The sequence below is a fragment of the Salvelinus namaycush genome, chromosome 3, assembly GCF_016432855.1.
Source record: "Salvelinus namaycush isolate Seneca chromosome 3, SaNama_1.0, whole genome shotgun sequence".
In the NCBI taxonomy this organism is placed as follows: Eukaryota; Metazoa; Chordata; class Actinopteri; order Salmoniformes; family Salmonidae; genus Salvelinus; species Salvelinus namaycush.
Window position 1 is genome coordinate 47,993,841 of NC_052309.1, and position 20,544 is coordinate 48,014,384.

Genomic DNA, 20,544 nt, shown 5'->3' on the forward strand with positions numbered 1-20,544 from the left:
CACTTCAGACAAGGTCAAACTGCACTTTGCGATTATTGCTTGAGAGGAAATGGAATGTTCTTTTCCTTCCATTCTGTCCTCAAACAGAGGAAACAGCTAGGGACAGGATGCAGGCTTCCTGTCATATCAGTCAGATGATTGATTATTAATTGTCACGTAAATCCAACCTGACTCCCCATCAGTGTGTCACACAGACCATGGCAGTGACATGCATTACAGAAATGTCCATTGGTGAGGAAAGTCATAGTCACATGGACTGGGACAGCTGAGCATTGTCAGCCCCCATTTACTGTCTCCAATCAGAGTCCCTATGACTGTGTATTCACCCACCGTCTGCCCCCTTGCCCTGCCATCTACGATAAGTGTCGCCATGGAGCGGTGAGGCTGACAATTGCCCCAAGGCCAGTGACATGTGACCGCAGCCTCTCCCCAAGTCATCGAGCTCACTGGGATCTGACATCCTACTACATGACAAGAACTAGGGGCTGACACCTATGTTGGTTACTGACTTACACTAATGGTTGAGGATATTGCAAGCAGTGACACACGTGTTGTGCTATTGAATGGAATGTTCTCACACATGCTAATGTTTACACTTGCTAGCTAATGTGCTAGCATAGCAGCAACTCATTTGAAACACTAACTTTTACAGCAATATCAGTCTCACATGTTTGTTCTTTTTCTGTACCTATAGCAAAACTGCTTAAACTCCCTCAGTATTTCGTCAAAAAGAAAGGAGGACCAAGGCACTCTTCATATAATTAATTAAAATGCCTTTATTTGTATGGCATGTTTTGAACATGCCATACAAATAAAGACATTTTAATTAATTATATGAAGAGTGCCTTGGTTCTCCTTTCTTTTTGATGACCAATTCACCCCTTTTACCAAAGAGCACATTCTGTCTACCAAAATGTACTATTGTGTACCTTAGTAGCGCTTTCCTTCCTTTTTCTACTTTTTCTCCCTCAGTATTTAGTTTAGAAAAAAGTTACGCTGCCTGAGCCTAATGCAAGATAAGTGCTCTCACTTTGTCACAGTGTGATACTGCATTCATTAGCCCCCATAGAAGTATATTATTTTATCTGTGTACAGATCTATGGGCTGGCCATGCACAGTATGTATTACACCTGAATGCAACAGACCTTAAAAAACTAGTAACATTAAAGCATTAATGCCTTTTATTTACTGCCTCCTCTTTTATTTTATTCAGAGATAGATGTCTGGTGATTACGGCTGTGCGTTCTTACTAGGCTTTTACCACAGTCTCTGTTACAGTGGACCACAGATTTGAACCAGTATTCCCAGTACTATAACACACTATAACATCCCCATCAATACCATTCATTGTCAGTTAAAAGCCAAGGCAGAACAACAGTACTTCAAGTCTCATGGTGGCATTACTGCACAACGCTTACTTAGCTATTTCCCTGCACATACTTAGCTTTCACCATCCTCCTTTCTAGGTCTAGATTCAATCAGATCAAGTGTTAACCGGTGATAGCAGACACCCGCATTGCTGATGTTTTGGCTGTGTCGGAGGTGGAATTGCGTTGGAGCTGTCAAGCGATCTTTGTCACGAAGCCACACCCGTCCCAGAAGTTCAGAACCAGAACGTGTAGGCTATATAAAAAATAATGAAAATCATTAAATGAAATAATGAGAATTTATATCATCCTAAACGAGGTGTAGATTACATCTCACATTTTAGTGTTTGAAAGTGTAAACAAGGCTGCATGGGATTTCTCTTATTGCGTCTTTGTGCAGCCAATGGCAATGTCCGCTTTAGGTATGATACTGTGAGTCGATTGTGGATTTGACAGCTCTAACGCAGTTCCACCTCCGACACATCAAATCATCAGCTATGAAGATGTCGGCTAAAGCGGATCTGACGGAATCGGGCCCCTAGCTTTATGAATAACACGCAGAATGAAATTCAATTCAAAAGTTGCAAATCATGTTCAAACCCAAACACTGTCTGGCGCAATGTGATTCCTACACTCTGAGAAGAACCAAGGTCTAATATTGACGCTTTGGAAGACATTTCAAACACACCCCATTTCATGAGCTGCAGAAGAGATGGTGTGTGTGTGTGTGTGTGTTTACTGGGTCTACATTCAGCTGGTAGCCAATAACATCTCTAGGTCAGGTCAGTCAGTGGCACCCATAAAAAAAGATTTATGCTGCAGGCAATTAATCCCTCTTACCTCCTCCTTAAGGCTTTAAAACAAGAAAAGCTATTTACCCCTGTCAAAGGCTTTAGCATTGTTTAATAAGAAAATGCTTCTGGCTGGCTGTTTTTAAAAGATTTAGGCTCTATTCAATCCGTTATCGTGGAAATTCAGCATTACATCGTGATTGAAATTTAAAGGCAATGTTCATGTGTTGGTGAAGACTGCATTCACAGTAAATGCTGCATGTCGGCTCAATCGTAAATTACCTTTACATTTCCTTCACAGAATCTGTAATGCTTCTGCTTCTGCTTTACAGATTAAAGAATATCCAGATTGCATGTTGGCCTTTAATGAATCAGGCTTGATCTAGCCAAATTTAGTTGGAGATTAGTTTCAGAGAATGTGTAGCCCCTCACTAACGGCTTGGAGGTCAGTATTAAGTGAAGGTTGTCTATGGTTTTTTTAGGCTTTGGGGAGGGTTCTGTGGTTTTTATTTGGCACAGGGGAGGGTAGAGTTTTTTTCTCCCGGGTTTACTTTCGCCCTTTTCCAGGTTTTACTATACCATTACTTTCATCCTAGCCAAATTTCCTCATCTGCTTGCATGCACCTCCCCTATATCGAGGTGTTTTGGTACATCCCTTATGCACTAAGTTTTTCCACACACTAACTATACCACACAGGTCAATATAGTCTACCCGTCTAATGGTCTAGCCTGCTCTCTATCCACCATTCATAGTGACAATAGTGGTAGGTGGATCGTTTGTCCAGTTCTGCAATATCCTAAGTAGCAATCATACCACATATACAATTATTCAAAGCTGCACCAATTTTCATTATAAGTGGAGAGGACATGGTGCATCATTGTGCATGAAAGAACAGTGAAGACATGAGACAGGCTGCTCAAAAAGCTGCCCTATCGATCTTGTTTAGGGACAATACAATTATCCTACCTAGAGTAGCCTCCAACACCCCATTGCATTGTTTTCACGTGAGTACGTTCTACTCTAGGCTGTAAACTGCAGTGAAAATGTCATTTGAATAACAGGGCAAACGTGATTTGAATGTTTCATTCCATTCTACGAAAGTAGCGTGCCAGTCTGACTGTATTTTAAGTGCTGATACTGAGATGCGCTGTCTGTTGTCGATCACCAAGTCATCCTATAATTATGTGGCCACATATGCTTCCAGCAAGCCCAGTTATTCAGGATGCTGAGCTCTGCCTTCTCTCCAATCCGAGTGGCTATTCCTCGCGCACCTAGAATTCATAACGCTTCAATATCCTATAGCCTAAATATTTGTAATTTCACTTTTACAATGTATTATCTCTTATTTGTGGCATTAACACAACCAGTCATAACGTTTTAATCTGATTATAGACTACTTCAAACGTATCCTGTAGGCTACCTGCGCACATTCGTCCAAAATATAATTCCAGCATCCAAACAATGCAGATTGTAGCGTTGAAAACGCAAACCATGTTGAAGCGCCCGAAGTCTGTATGCTTTGTTTATTGGTTATGGTGCATTGGCACAGAAACCTGTTGGTGGAACATTTGTTGCATATATTTTAGATAATTATAAATATTGCATAAACATGTTGAAAATCAGATTTTCACCTAGCTGATCATTGTCTGCAGATGGCTCTGGTCGTAGGGTAGGTCTAACGAAACTGTCAGGGAGAGTTAGCTCATCCGTGGTGCTCGGCGAACCCTCAACTTTCTGGCCCGTAGTCCTGCGTGGCATCGACTGTGCCCCAAAAGCATGCTGAAGTGGCAAATTCAATATCCACGCTTATAAACACAGGGTCGCTACAGTTCGTTATTTGTGGTAATTTTTTGTTAAGTCTATGAGGGTGGAGGGTGTGCACATTTTTTGTTTATTTTGTACCTTACAAGGAGAAAAAGGTGAAAAGGTGAAAATATTTCTAACCTGAGGAGGACGCCTTGAGATGGGCCAGCCCCCTAAAAAAATCCTAAAATGGAATTTCAGATTCCATTTTTAGGAAACAAGCCTATCCTCAACTATTGTAAGATGAAGATATTGTGTCCAAGGTTAAAAGTATCCTTCACACTACGAGCAAATACCAATGGTACAAAACGGTATTGTTTATTAATCTGCCAACTGTTCAAGGGATTATCTGAACCTATTTTTTCCTACTCCGCTGAATATTTGCCATCACATACTTAATCTATAATAGAGTAAGTTTTACATGAACTATTGGTTGTGAATTTTTTTATGTACATGAGAAAGACACCCATTCTCAGTCAAACGTTCAGTCCATAAAAAAATATGTGACTGGAAACTATTGTTTTTTTATGGTTCAGGAAATTGAGTTCCATAAGGATTTATGGGTTTCTTTAGCAAATAATGGCAATTGGCTGTGACATAGAATGTCTCCTCAGTTATCCTCAGTAACTTATACTGTTCCCCAAATTACAAAGCTTTTTTTGTCTCCGTTTCACAAGCATTATAACGGATTGAAAAATGTAAAATTGCATGTGTCTGAACCTTCTGTATCCTATTTTTCCATAAAATAATATTTTTCCATGAAATCTAGTGAGAGCATTCGAAGTGAGAGATTAGTACCTAGTAACATCATGCTATTATTCATTTAGATACCGATTTACAAGTAAATGTAAATTGCTATTTTTGTTAATAAACCAATAAGCAGACTAGCAGCAATGTAGTATGTTATTGACCTTACATTGCAGATTCTCCTGTGCCTATATTACAGAGTTCACTTAGAGATATAGGTCCTGCCCAATCAATGAAATCTTTCCTTATTTCTAAACTTTTAAATGTAGTTTAACGATGTGATTGTTCTCATCATCCAGACCTTTCCTATTCTTAGTGATTATAAAAAGCTTCATTCTCCTTGTAGTTCAGGCCTGCCAGGGAGCCGCAGTCAGTCTCTCCACCTTGGCTTTGTTAGAGCCACTGGGGCACATTTAAAGAGAAAGTGACCGAGAGAGGTAGAGCGAGAGAAAGAAAGAGAGGGAGAGGCAAAGGGAGAGGTGACGAGAGAAAGATAGAAAAATACGAGAGAGAGACAGAAGTAGAATAAAAGTGAGACAGGAGAAGTAGAGCGAGAGGCAATGGAGGGATTCATCTTTACCTGTGGAGGAGATTAAGGTTCTGGATTGTGTGTGATTAATGAGTGGGCTGCTGATGGCTCATCTTCTCTTTTCCCTCCATGAATTACCAGCACACTCGCCAACTGACACATTCAGATCCCTCAAATCGAAGAGAGAGCGAGAACGAGAGAGAGAGAGAAAGGAATTAAAGAGATGAGAATAAAAGAGAGGGAACTAAAGAAAGAGACAAAAATAAAATGAGAGAGAGAGAACTAAAGAAAGAGAGAGGAATAACAGAGATGAGAATGAAAGAGAGAGAGAGCGAGAATGAAAGAGAGAGAACTCAAGAACGAGAGAGAGAGAGAGAATGAAAGAAAGAGAGAGAGAGAATGAATGAATGAATGAATGAGCGAGAGAATGAAAGAGAGGGAGAGCACTAAAGAAAAACTGAGAGAGACAGAAGTGAATGTATTATTCCAATGGTAATAACTTCAGGTTGTTGTGCTGGAAACATTTTATTCACATACCATCTCAGTTATAGCAAAAAGCATTTCAAGAACATGTGGAGACCTCTTTCTACTGGGTCCCATTGGGTTTTAAGCAGGTCCCCAATGTCCAGTCTGGAGCGTGAAGTCACAAGCTTTGCTGGTCAGCTACCGTGTAGCAACCTAGCGGTGCCCTAGAGAGCCTATGTAAATTATTATTATGACATTTGTCGTCACACAGGACCACGTGCTGACATAGACCAATCACAGGCCCGGCAGCCTACGAGGAGGTTCCATAGACATTAAGGTTGACTCTCTCAGGCACGATGAAAACGACTACATCGACCACAATAATTTTCTAGTCTCGAACACTTTCACCATGATCCTTAGCATTTTTTGGGGGTGCCATTCAGCCCCATTCAGCAATATGGCACGCTTCAAATTCTAATACTTCTGGCTTCATGAGTCAAGTTTTCCATAGGAATACGTGGATGACGTCGGCACTATCACTATCTACTGGTTTTAATGTCTATGGTTTTAAGATAAATTCATGTTCCGTAGAACGTTTTAGAACTTGTTGGAGTTAACAATTCGTTAGACTGTTCCTGGAATGCTGCGGTATGCAACATTCTCAGAATAAGAGGTCATGTTGCTGGACCCCAGGTCTGAGTAGCAGCTGCCATGGCAGCAGCTAATGGGGATTCTTAATAAATACAAATTCTACCTCACCCAACCGTTCCTGGAACCAAAAATGTATTAGCTGGTGTATTTATGTATTTTATCACTTTGCCTTGGTGTGAAATTACAATACCTTATAAGTCCTTGCAAGTCCTTTTACTGGACGTGGCAAATATTGTCTGTTTTTAATTGATAATAGAACAACCATATGTATCAGTTCCCACCTGCACAGCCCAGGCTTATATGTACAGCAACACATCAGGGATTGTTTGTAGTCACCGAGGGATCTCAGGGGAGGCATATCTGCATAGAGCCTCTCCCCGCTTTGAAAAGACACATAAAAGTGTGTGTCTGCACGTGCTTGTGTGTGTGCATGCATGTTTGTACTTTAGGTCCAATGTGGCTGCTTTTCTTCAGATATTATATTGCAGTAGTGGCACATTGCTATCAGTTAGGGATTGGACTGAGGGAACCATGCAGTCACAAGAATGTGGCCCAGCAAGAGGAAACAGAGCACCAATTAAGAGCTGTTTTAAACCTGATTGCTTTAAAGCCCATTTCTAAGCAGCTTTGGCAGCATTGGAGAATAGGTAGCAAGTATCAAGAATGGCAAAATAAACAAATTCCTTTTCAGGTGTTGATATCCTGAATCTATTAATTAATCTATCTACCTAACCTGAAATTATCTATCCTGACTCTATACAACCTGAAATGATCTAGCTTGACACTGTATAACCTGAAATGATCTATCCTGACTCTATACAACCTGAAATGATCCAGCTTGACACTGTATAACCTGAAATGATCTATCCTGACTCTATACAACCTGAAATGATCTAGCTTGACTCTGTATAACCTGAAATGATCTATCCTGACTCTCTATATATATTGTGGGGCTCCCGAGTGGCGCAGCGGTCTAAGGTACAGCATCTCAGTGCTAGAGGCGTCACTACAGACCCTGGCCGTGATTGGGAGTCCCATAGGGTGGCGCACAAAAAGCACAGCGTTGTCCGGGTTAGGGTTTGGCCGGGGTAGGCAGTCATTGTAAATAATAATTTGTTCCTAACTGACTTGCCTAGTTAAATAAAGGTTCAATTTAAAAAAAGATATACACCGCCGTTCAATAGTTTGGGGTAACTTTTGAAAGAAAAGCACATTTTTTGTGCATTAAAATAACATCACGTTGATCAGAAATACAGTGTAGACATTGTTAATGTTGTAAATGACTATTGTAACTGGAAACAGCTGATTATTAATGGAATATCTATACTTATTATACTGATTAAAGAAGCAATAAAACTGGCCTTCTTTAGACTAGTTGAGTATCTGGAGCATCAGCATTTGTGGGTTCGATTACTGGCACAAAATGGCCAAAAACAAAGCACTTTCTTCTGAAATTCTGAAAGTCTAATGCACCTGTCCTCTTGCTCAGTTGTGCAGCGGGGCCTCCCACTCCTCTTTCTATTCTGGTTCGAGCCAGTTTGCGCTGTTCTGTGAAGGGAGTAGTACACAGCGTTGTACGAAATCTTCAGTTTCTTGGCAATTTCTCTCATGGAATAGCCTTCATTTCTCAGAACAAGAATAGACTGACGCGTTTCAGAAAAATGTTATTTGTCTCTGGCCATTTTGAGCGTGTAATCAAACTCACAAATGCTGAAGCTCCAGATACTCAACTTGTCTAAAGAAGGCAAGTTGTATTGCTTCTTTAATCAGGATGACAGTTTTCAGCTGTGCTAACATAATTGCAAAAGGGTTTTCTAATGATCAATTAGCCTTTTAAAATTATAAACTTGGATGAGCTAACACAACGTGCCATTGGAACACAGGAGTGATGGTTGCTGAGAATGGGCCTCTGTACGCCTATGTAGATATTTCATAAAAAATCTGATGTTTCCAGCAGCAATAGTCATTTACAACACTAACAATGTCTACACTGTATTTCTGATCAATTTGATGTTATTTTAAGGACATTTCTAAGTGACCCAAAACTTTTGAATGGTAGTGTGTGTGTGTGTATATACAGTGGGGAGAAGAAGTATTTGATTCACTGACGATTTTGCAGGTTTTCCTACTTACAAAACATGTAGAGGTCTGTAATTTTTATCATATGTACACTTCAACTGTGAGAGACGGAATCTAAATCTAAATCACAAAAATCCAGAAAATCACATTGTATGATTTTTAAGTAATTAATTTGCATTTTATTGCATGACATGGAGTTACATTGTGTTGTTTAAGTGTTCCCTTTATTTTTTTGAGCAGTGTATATCCACAGTAAAACGAGTCCTATATCGACATAACCTGAAAGGCTGCTCAGTAAGGAAGAAGCCACTGCTCCATAACCGCAATAAAAAGTCAGCCTATGGTTTGCAACTGCACATGGGGACAAAGATCGTACTTTTTGGAGAAATGTCCTCTGGTCTGATGAAACAAAAATAGAACTGTTTGGCCATAATGACCATCGTTATGTTTGGAGGAATAGGGGGAGGCTTGCAAGCCAAAGAACACCATCCCAACCGTGAAGCACGGGGGTGTCAGCATCATGTTGTGGGGGTGCTTTGCTGCAGGAGGGACTTGTGCACTTCACAAAATAGATGGCATCATTAGGAAGGAAGATTATGTGGATATATTGAAGCAACAGCAAGACATCAGTCAGGAAGTTAAAGCTTGGTCGCAAATTGCCTTAGCCACAACTGACAACTTAATCAGATTGCCTTAAGCATCAGAGAGCTTGGGAGGTGGAGCTATGGAGACCAATCAAACATTTAGGCCGAATTCTTACCGAGTCTAATGCTCCCTCCCCGACTCTCATTCCTGTGTACCCCCACCTCGCAGACAGCCAAGCTCTCTTCTCCCTGTTTTGTTTCCAGGGATGTCTTATTTAGGCACATGAGGCCCCAGGTAATATAGGAGAAAGGGGATGAGATTTCTGGGCTGCGTTCAGAGGCCCACATGAGTTATTCCCAGGGAGAGCTCATTCCTACTTTGCATTTACATTTCTGTGTGTATTTTCTGGAGCGGAGGCCAGAACCGAGCATCCTCCATGTTGGCTATACCCCATATAGCAGGCGCTAGCAGTTACCACTGATGGATCAATAGTTTGTGAATTGCAGGAAAGTTACTCGTACACATGCAATTTTTGGGTGGGTTAAAAAGCCTAGGAATCATTAAGGAGATAATGTCATGTCAACCCTATCCAGCAGGGAGAACCGTGCAGGCATGGCCAGTGGATATGTAATTTGTCTGCCTTTGTCACACGCGCTCTGCTCTTCAGAAGACGAGGCTTTTGCCTGTGTAGTCGGCTGGTAAAAAATTGGACGGAGAGAGGCTTCTCCTCAGGGAACAACAATCTCCAAAGCTGGAGTCAAAATCTCCATTTGGCATCAGTATTTATTTCACATCGAATTGCTCAGAGCCAACAAAAGATGAACCCACCACTGTTCTAACATGGAAGACATTTTTGTGTGGGTGTTTTTTTTGTATTGCTTTTGTGCCAGACGAAACAGTGTAGGCTGAATTTCTAGACGGAGTGGGTTTGAAAAGTTGCCAGGTTGTCTCTGCAATAACCTCCATCTTAGTGCACTCTCAATTTTACATTTGATTCAGCTCATAAGTGTCAAAGTGTATATATCATGGCTGAATTTGGAAGGCTGAAATGTGTTGGTTTTAACAATGATCTATCAGTTTTATCAACCTTCACTGTCCTTCAAGAGTTGACGAATTTCCTCTTCACTTCAGTTTTGCTTTCGGTTTGGAGACAGCTCTCAAGACCCTGCAAATGAATATGTCCTTTTCAACAACTTTACTCTCTACTCATATACTGTACATGTAACATTGGAGAACAAAAAGGGAAACTGACTACTCAGTCATTTGCACAATCCTTCTCTCTGCATATTGTGATACCAGTAACATAAAGGTATGCAGTGTACATGAGAGGCCAGTTGTAGTGAGGAGTAGGCTCCCTAGCTAGCCATGTCAAATCAATGTATTCTGCTCTGCATTGGCCTACCTCTCATAGCCCACCATGTCACCCCAATTACTGTGGGGTAGATTAAACCCTACCTGGAAGTGGCAACGTATCATAAGAAAAAAACGAATACTGTTTTATTTTGGAACTCAGTCGGGGTCCTCAACTTAAAACTGAGAGTAAGAATAGTAGAATACATAATAGGTACAATTTAGAAATATTTTACTCGTGATATGTGAGTCACTGACAGTCACTCAATTAGCCATGTCAGCTAACAGTTTTTAGATTGGGAGTTAGTCTAGTCAGTTATCTAAACTTGTATTCGGCCTAATCATGGCCGAATACCGACCGCGCATGCAGGGCATGTGCCCAGGTGCCCTGACCTCCAGGAGGCCCCATTGGTTTTGTTAGTCATTCTCACTCAGATATCATATTAACATGGCATAAGTCATTAGGGAATTTGCTTTGAAACTGCAACAATTTCTCTCCCTTCCATGGCAAAATGGGTAGAATTGCATGAAATGTGCTGTAAAACTCCACATGCTTTCTCTCTGCCCCATGGCAACATGTGTAGATTTGCAGAACACTTGCTTTAAAACTGCAACATTTTCTTTACACCCAATGGCAAAATGTGTAGAATTGCAGAAAATAAACGTTAAAACGTCTATCTCACTTAGGGCCCCCAAAAGGCACACTATTAGATCTGCTCTCCTAATCTCACCAATCCAGTAAGTAACCATTGGTTATTTTACTATAAATTCAGTTTTTCACTAATCCTATAAGTAACCCTTGGTTACTTTACTATAAATTCAGTGTTTCACCTCTTTTGGTATGTTTTGTAACTGAACGAAGGAACAGCAAGCAATGTAGCAATCAAAGTAGTTCTTGACTTAATGATATCATTAGACGGCAACAGTAAATGTTTCCCTCTCAAGCAGGTTGTGTTTGGGCTCCGCTGGCTCTCTGCTTTCAGAGCCTGATGAATCGGGTTTACGTAAGCCTTTATAAGAGGTGGATCAGAACATCGTGAATTGATTCTGCGAGAAAAGCAGGGGAGATTTGTCACAAGCATGTACTAGCCGAGCAGAGCAGCTCTTCGCCAAGCTCCTTCGAAATGCAAGGTATTGTAGTCTGAACATGAACTAGGGTGAGTCGACTAGAGGAAGCAACATTGTGTGTCTCAAACCTGTCAAACCTATTTGGATTTGGATCACCTGGATTTGATCACCATTGGATTCGCCTACATATCCAGTAGTGTTTGTTGAAGTCATGTACTGTAGCAATACCGACTGTAAGGAAAGTATAGACCAGCAGGAGAGGATGGCACATTGTAATTTTATATAGGTCACACGGGGGAAGAGAGCCAATTGTTTCCATCCAATCCATTTCAGAGTGGGAAGGGAACAGGGATTTGCTCAGGAGTTCATGCATGGTCGCCTCTGTTTAGATATCTGTCAGGTGTTTGGGAATTTGTTTATTGAATGAGTTATACTCTTCCTAAAGACCCCAACCAATTTTGACCCAGGGTCATTCAGACATACACTGAGTGTACAAAACATTAGGAACACCTTCCTAACATTGAGTTGCAACCCCTTTTGCCATCAGAACAGCCTCAATTTGTCTGGGTATGGACTCTGCAAGGTGTCGAAAGCGTTCCACAGGGATGCTGGCCCATGTTGACTCCAATGCTTCCCACAGTTGTGTCAAGTTGGCTGGATGTCCTTTGGGTGGCGGACCATTCTTGATACACACGAGAAACTGTTGATGACTCCTTGCTGTCCCCAGTCCACCTGGCCGTGCTGCTGCTCCAGTTTCAACTGTTTTGCCTGCGGCTATGGAACCCTGATCTGTTCACCGGACGTGCTACCTGTCCCAGACCTGCTGTTTTCAACTCTCTAGAGACCGCAGGAGCGGTAGAGATACTCTTAATGATCGGCTATGAAAAGCCAACTGACATTTACTCCTGAGGTGCTGACTTGCTGCACCCTCGACAACTACTGTGATTATTATTATTTGACCATGCTGGTCATTTATGAACATTTGAACATCTTGGCCATGTTCTGTTATAATCTCCACCCGGCACAGCTAGAAGAGGACTAGCCACCCCTCATAGCCTGGTTGCTCTCTAGGTTTCTTCCTAGGTTTTGGCCTTTCTAGGGAGTTTTTCCTAGCCACCGTGCTTCTACACCTGCATTGCTTGCTGTTTGGAGTTTTAGGCTGGGTTTCTGTACAGCACTTTGAGATATCAGCTGATGTACGAAGGGCTATATAAATACATTTGATTTGATTTGATAGTGAAAAACCCAGCCGTGTTGCTGTTTTGGACACTCAAACCGGTGCACCTGGCACCTACTACCATACCCCGTTCAAATGCACTTACATCTTTTGTCTGCCCATTCACCCTCTGAATCGCACACATACACAATCCATGTCTCAGTTGTCTCAAGGCTTAAAAATGATTATTTAACCTGTCTCCTCCCCTTCATCTACACTAATTGAAGTGGATTTAACAAGTGACATCAATAAGGGATCATAGTTTTCACCTGGAATCACCTGGTCAGTCTATGTCATGGAAAGAGCAGGTGTTCCTAATGTTTTGTACAGTGTATTTATTACATTATTACCTGTCATCCCTCATTCTTCCATCCCTCTCTCATCCCTCTCTCTTCCTTCCTGTATATGGGCCCCGGGGACACTCTGGAACAGTGCTTCTTGATTTTCCTTAAAGGTGAAACAAATTGGACTTGCTAGTCAGCTGAATGTAAATCTTCCTTAATGAGAGAAATTATATTTCCACAATGTCCTGCTCTCGTCCTCAGATCAGACACCGTTCTCTCTCACACAGCTGTGTTTGTATCCCCTACTGTGTGTTCTGTGATGTGATGAATAAAGTCTGTCTTTGGTTCAGTTCCACCAGCTCATTTTATTGGTCTCTCTCTTTCTGTCGTCTTTCTTTCTTTCTGTTTCTTTCTTTCTTTCTCTCTTTCTCCCCCCTCTCTCTTCTCTCTCACCCCCTATTCTCTCTCTTTCCCTCTCTCCTCTCCTCTCTCTCACTCCCCTACTGTATGTCTCTCTCGCCCTCTCTATCGCTCTCCCTCTTCGCCCCACCCCGACTACAGAGGTAGTTCAGCTGAGCCTGGCTGAGGACCAGAGAGTGAGTGTCTCCACGGTAACAGTGGGCCTCAGCACCGTGCTGTCTTGTGCCATCCAGGGAACGCTGCGGCCGCCAATCATCTGGAAGAGGAACGGGATCATACTCAACTTCCTGGACCTGGAGGACATCAATGTGAGTATTGGCTGAGTCAGAGAGTTTCAGTTGTCCTGGTTGGAGGATTCCCAGAATAAGAAGGGAATAAGCAGGAAATCCAGTAGTCTCCAGCCAGGATTTCTGGAAACCAGGGAATTTATGGAAAGTTATAGGACCCTGTAAAAATCATGTTTTGACATTAATTAAGTCATGCTAGTATGAGCCAGAGTCCAAGGGAACAGGGTTGAAACAGGTTAGTCATACAGCCCAAAACTGTATAGGCTTTCACTCCAAAACTGTAGATATGTAGATAAGAGTGTCTTTAAATGTCATTGGCCTTTCAAGGTGAAACACTGAACCAGTGTCCAACATTGTAAACTTTGATGTGGTGTGTTTTTAGAAAAAAAAATTGTAATTGGAACGTTGGTTAATATTTGATTATCCTCAGAATGTGTCTCTCAACAGGGGCTCTTCACGCTGAAAGAAATCTAAGAATAATCAATAACGTTAGATAAAGGTTCACGGAAAGTAAATGAGAAATGCTAATTCCCATTAACACCATTAATTCATCTTATTTTCCCAGCTTGTTTTTTTCCATTTCCAATTAAAAACAGGTCTGTGTTTTTCCTCACTTTTTAGCTATCATTTATTCGATTAGAAATGATGTAATGATTTGGGTCTCAGTAGCACGTGGGTCTCATTGCCAGGCGTCGTGCTGATCTGAAAGAGCACAAACCATGTTCAAAATAAATATTAGCAAATCCCAACATAGCATAGCATGGGAATTGGCTACATGCGGTTAATGAACTATGGAGTGGTGCTGCCGGCGAGTTGTTTAGCTCACCTGCACAGCTGACAGTGTGGGACTCTGTTAATAATCCACCAGCTGATTAGAATTCTCTATTTGCATGTTAACGAATTGGCCTTGTTATATGTTGCCTCGGAAATACAATAAACAATGACATGCAGGTCAACTGGCATGTGTATAGGCGGGGTCACGGGGAGGACAAGGAAGTGAGAGAGAAAAAAGGTCCTCTGTGCAACATGCTACATGCTACTGCTACTGTGGCCATGGAGTATTCAGTGGTAAATAGTGTGTGATGATAATTACAGTTGTCAGTTACCACTTTGAGGTTATTTTTCATGCCTTCATGTTCACAAAGTAATGTCTGATGTGCAAGAACATGCAGGTGTGCACAATAAGCAATGTGCCACTCCGCATCATGTGTTCCCATGTAATTCTTAGGCAGCTTTATGCTCTTGTAATGCATACAGTTTGCAAGGGAAGAGTTACCTCCTATTGTGCACTACCGCTGCATTTCAATTAAGAACAAAGGAAATAATTCATACTGATTGAAGGCCTTTGGTCTCCGTGTGTGCACCTTTAGCGGCGTTGGCAGAAAGCGGATGTTGCCGGTTTTCAGGGATCCAGTATTTTCAGCAAAACTTCCGTTTCCCCTGAAAAACAGAAGTGGGAACTCCGTGCAGGTGTCTTTCTACGCCTGCAATGTTGGGTTACCGTGTGTGTGATTTGTTGCTTCAGGTCAGCGTAAAGTAGATTCATTTACAGGCCAACTTGAGTTGTTCTGTTTTGCTATGAAAATGATCTCATTTTGCAATCAATAAACAAATATTACATTTAGCTGTGATTGAAATTCCAACCCAAAAGGCACTCTGACATATGAAACGTTTCGCTGGCTGAGTGGCAATTTGCCCATGCTGGAATCAGACCCATTTGTCTGCACTCTGCTACAGCGTAAAGGTAGAGCAGTATTATTCTTTCTCTCTCTCTCTCCCACTAGTAAATGGGACATTTTACATATTGAATGGCTACTTTTCTCCAAAGTAATTGCGTTGTGTTTTGGGAAAGATAAAATCTGTTCCCCTCTGGTTTGATTGCCTTCAAGGAGAGGGCGGCACTATACGGCTGCGTTTACACAGGCTGCGCAGTTCTGATCTTGTGGCCAATTATTGGCAAATGAGCTGATCTGATTGGTCAAATAATTAGTGGAAAAGATCAGAATTGGACTGCCTGTGTCATAGCTGCGGAGAAAGAAAACCATTTGTTTCACTCATCACCTCCAGTAGTTCCAGACAGACCAACCTTTACTGAAACACAAGGGAATAATTCAGCAATGAAATTAAGTAGTGAGTTTTCTCTATTCATACAATTATGCTATAACATATGTTAATTAGCATGTCAAACTCGCCCGTTTGGGAATGCTGTGAAAAATCCACAAACGCTATTATGGATACAATAGACAACTATTAGTGTGTATTATAAAGGGGGAGGGGAGATAGAAGGAAGCATCGGAGTTGGTTTAGCATTTCAAAGACAAAGCAAAAGGAAACATTTATCAGACAATATTTTGCTTCTTTACAAACTAAGGCGGAACTAATTAACTGTGTAAGTGTAAAGCCATTCCGCCCACTGTATTAAATCTTTACATTCTTTTTTATTATAACACATTTTCCTCTACAAGGTCCATCATTTGAGACCCAAATGACAGTGTGAACAAGGTGTTCAGCATCTCTTGTTTAATTTAACTTTGAGAGGATTGTATTGCATTTATAGTCTCAGGTCCACCCCACATACTGTACACACAGGTCTAGGTAATTAAAAGCATCTCAAATAAACCTGTACTGGACAACATAATGAGAATCAACATTACACATTTAAGTATATCCCCTATAGGGCTACATACTATAGAAAAAAATGTTTACTGTTTAATATCTACCTCACAGAGGGAGACTGCTGAGGGGAGAACGGCTCATAAATAATGGCGGAGCATGGCATCAAACACATGGAAACCAGGTGTTCGATGCATTTGACACCATTCCACTCACTCCACACTTTTTCCATGAGTACGTCCTCCCCAATTAAGGTGCCACCAACCTCCTGTGATCTACAGGTACTTGTACTATAGAGTATTTCATTTCTAAAGCAGTTTCTACTGTTCTTCTATGTTCTGTAAAGTCCGTCCTAAGTATATCCTCTGCCTTTCCTCACCTAAAAGCATCGCTAGAGATGATATGTCCTCATCCACTCCCACCTCGTTAGCTAAGAGAGTAGCAATGTTTTCTATCTAAAATCACATAGTGGGACAATAGCTTGTGGCAAGAAACTCTAAGGCTTTATTTAGTCTGTGTTCAGAGAGAGATGTGTTTCCAGGTAGGTAGCCTTGCACACAGTCTGTCCGCCACATACGGGACACCACTATTTAGTTTCTTAATCCTCCCTAAGCCCCTGCTAAAACCCCAGGTGAGTTGTGCATCCGGAAAAACAACAACTGGCTCCATTAATCACACTAATGTTCTTTGTATTTTTAACCCTTCCTATTTATCAGACTGAGTGAGCGTGACGACGGGGCTCAAATCCCCACGCCCCTCCCAACACCCAGGGACCACGTTGATTCATTGTCTAATATGCTTCCCATCACTCCATGCTCCCCTGTTGTGTGCCTTCCTTCCCCCCTCCCTCCATCCGTCCCCAACTCCCCCCTCACCTCACTCCCCTCCCTTATTCCCTTCCTCACCATCCTCCACTGCCACCTCCCTCTTCTCCCTATAGGACTTTGGCGATGACGGCTCCCTCTACATCACCAAGGTGACAACCATTCATATGGGGAACTACAGCTGTCATGCGTATGGATATGAAGAGCTCTACCAGACCCATGTACTGCAGGTGAATGGTTAGTAATGGCACATACTTGACATTTCACTGTCCTTTCATGGTCAGATTTTAGTTTGGCACGTGGTCACCAGAATGTTGACCTGACTAAACGTGTAGTAGTTGCAGTTTGCGATCACTGCTGCGTTCAACGTTACGTTCCTTTTTTGTTGTCGCTTGAATAGACAACAAATATTTTGATAAAGTTAGATGTTCTTGTGGAGGAGGGACCTTTAGAGTTGCCTTCCAGGGTCAGGACTGGTAAACCCCTGCCTCAGACTCTAGTGACAGCAACAGGGTTCACATCACCAAACATGGCATTGATTCCAACATGTCCAACATTCTATCATAGAAAGCAAATGAAGCCTGTAACCATGGCGTTCTATTCACCATACTCAATTGATACCACCCTGAGCATGTAAACCGTTTTAGCTACAGTACATCAACTAGCCAGCAGCAAGCAGCGCAGATGCTGCAGACATTTATCAAAGCACACTGCTCGACAAACTCATTTGCATAAGTATTTTTTTCCCGCCGAGATGACGTGTGATTACCGGGCCTGCCTCTTCATTGAGGACCTTGGGAGAGCCGTCTGTACCGTATCAAATCAAAGATAATAATCGCCATTCTCAGAGCTTTGATTCATTGCATGCGCAGATATGAATAGAGAAAAATAGCCTGAAATGATTTTCAATTAACAGGGACAATAGGCGTGATTGTGTTGTGTTGTACGGCAGGATTTAGGCTAATTGAAAAACGATACAGCTGCATCTAAGACCTGGCTTCAGCTGAAGACGGAGAGAAAAGTTTTCTTCCTGGAAGGCAGGTTATCTTGGAAGACAATTACCTTGTATTTCAATTGTGATCTTATTTGGTCTTATCAACATGTAAACATGCCTCTTATAAACATGTCTCATGCTGGACTCTGTTTTAATGCAGTGTACTGGTGTGAAAATAAATCCTTTCTGCATGGTGTGCCCGATGTGCCTGGTTGTGTGTGTGTTTCTATACCATCCTGCCACTCCTATCAATGTTTCTTTGTAAGTATGCCTCTCTCTTTTCACGTGTGTGTCTGTGCATGTGTGCGTGTTTCTGTGTATCTAGTTCCCCCAGTGATCCTGGTCTACCCAGAGACGCAGGCACAGGAGCCTGGTGTGTCTGCCAGCCTGCACTGCCACGCCGACGGCATCCCAGACCCTAAGATCCTGTGGCTGAAGAACGGCATGGACCTGCAGCCTAGACCCTCCAAGCAGCTCTCCCTCATCGGTAAGGCACCAGGCTGCCTTGCTGCCCACACTGGCAAGACTGAGTGCATCCCAAATGACACCCTATTGCCTATATAGAGAACTACTTTTGACTACATTTACATTTACATTTAAGTCATTTAGCAGACGCTCTTATCCAGAGCGACTTACAAATTGGTGCATTCACCTTATGATATCCAGTGGAACAACCACTTTACAATAGTGCATCTAACTCTTTTAAGGGGGAGGGGGGGTTAGAAGGATTACTTTATCCTATCCTAGGTATTCCTTAAAGAGGTGGGGTTTCAGGTGTCTCCGGAAGGTGGTGATTGACTCCGCTGACCTGGCGTCGTGAGGGAGTTTGTTCCACCATTGGGGTGCCAGAGCAGCGAACAGTTTTGACTGGGCTGAGCGGGAACTGTACTTCCTCAGAGGTAGGGAGGCGAGCAGGCCAGAGGTGGATGAACGCAGTGCCCTTGTTTGGGTGTAGGGCCTGATCAGAGCCTGAAGGTACGGAGGTGCCGTTCCCCTCACAGCTCCGTAGGCAAGCACCATGGTCTTGTAGCGGATGCGAGCTTCAACTGGAAGCCAGTGGAGAGAGCGGAGGAGCGGGGTGACGTGAGAGAACTTGGGAAGGTTGAACACCAGACGGGCTGCGGCGTTCTGGATGAGTTGTAGGGGTTTAATAGCACAGGCAGGGAGCCCAGCCAACAGCGAGTTGCAGTAATCCAGACGGGAGATGACAAGTGCCTGGATTAGGACCTGCGCCGCTTCCTGTGTGAGGCAGGGTCGTACTGTGCGAATGTTGTAGAGCATGAACCTACAGGAACGGGTCACCGCCTTGATGTGAGTTGAGAACGACAGGGTGTTGTCCAGGATCACGCCAAGGTTCTTAGCACTCTGGGAGGAGGACACAATGGAGTTGTCAACCGTGATGGCGAGATCATGGAACGGGCAGTCCTTCCCCGGGAGGAAGAGCAGCTCCGTCTTGCCGAGGTTCAGCTTGAGGTGGTGATCCGTCATCCACACTGATATGTCTGCCAGACATGCAGAGATGCGATTCGCCACCTGGTTATCAGAGGGGGGAAAGGAGAAGATTAATTGTGTGTCGTCTGCATAGCAATGATAGGAGAGACCATGTGAGGATATGACAGAGCCAAGTGACTTGGTGTATAGCGAGAATAGGAGAGGGCCTAGAACAGAGCCCTGGGGGACACCAGTGGTGAGAGCACGTGGTGCGGAGACAGATTCTCGCCACGCCACCTGGTAGGAGCGACCTGTCAGGTAGGACGCAATCCAAGCGTGGGCCGCGCCGGAGATGCCCAGCTCGGAGAGGGTGGAGAGGAGGATCTGATGGTTCACAGTATCAAAGGCAGCCGATAGGGCTAGAAGGATGAGAGCAGAGGAGAGAGAGTTAGCTTTAGCAGTGCGGAGCGCCTCCGTGACACAGAGAAGAGCAGTCTCAGTTGAATGACTAGTCTTGAAACCTGACTGATTTGGATCAAGAAGGTCATTCTGAGAGAGAAAGCAGGAGAGCTGGCCAAGGACGGCACGTTCAAGAGTTTTGGAGAGAAAAGAAAGAAGGGATACTGGTCTGTAGTTGTTGACATCGGAGGGATCGAGTGTAGGTTTTTTCAGAAGGGGTGCAACTCTCGCTCTCTTGAAGACGGAAGGGACGTAGCCAGCGGTCAAGGATGAGTTGATGAGCGAGGTGAGGTACTAGGGCCCATAGGTAACATATAAGGGTCAGGGTGCCACTTGAGACTATTATTACCGTCATAGCAGCTGCTGTTTACCAGACACCCCATTATGCAGGGAACCATGGAGGTGTTGCTATACTAGGTGCCAATCTGTGTCACACTTTTCTGTGTTGCCAAATCTAAGATTATGGTGACCGTTTTGACTATTGTTGTTTTGTCGGTTGATTGCTTTAGGCCACTGATTTTAGAAGAGTAAATATCCATTTCTAGAAGATTAAAGAAATAGATGGAACAACGTGTGAAAA

General features: G+C 42.8%; 1 protein-coding gene across 1 annotated transcript in view; it reads left to right on the plus strand.

The window, feature by feature from the left end:
- LOC120043896 (follistatin-related protein 4-like) overlaps positions 1-20,544 on the plus strand; it is a 288,303-nt gene that overhangs the window by 247,276 nt on the left and 20,483 nt on the right. Inside the window, exons 5-7 of the mRNA XM_038988499.1 lie at positions 13,498-13,664; positions 17,197-17,317; positions 18,400-18,561. Of these exons, the coding sequence (XP_038844427.1) occupies positions 13,498-13,664; positions 17,197-17,317; positions 18,400-18,561 (450 nt within the window). The remainder of the gene's footprint in view (positions 1-13,497; positions 13,665-17,196; positions 17,318-18,399; positions 18,562-20,544) is intronic.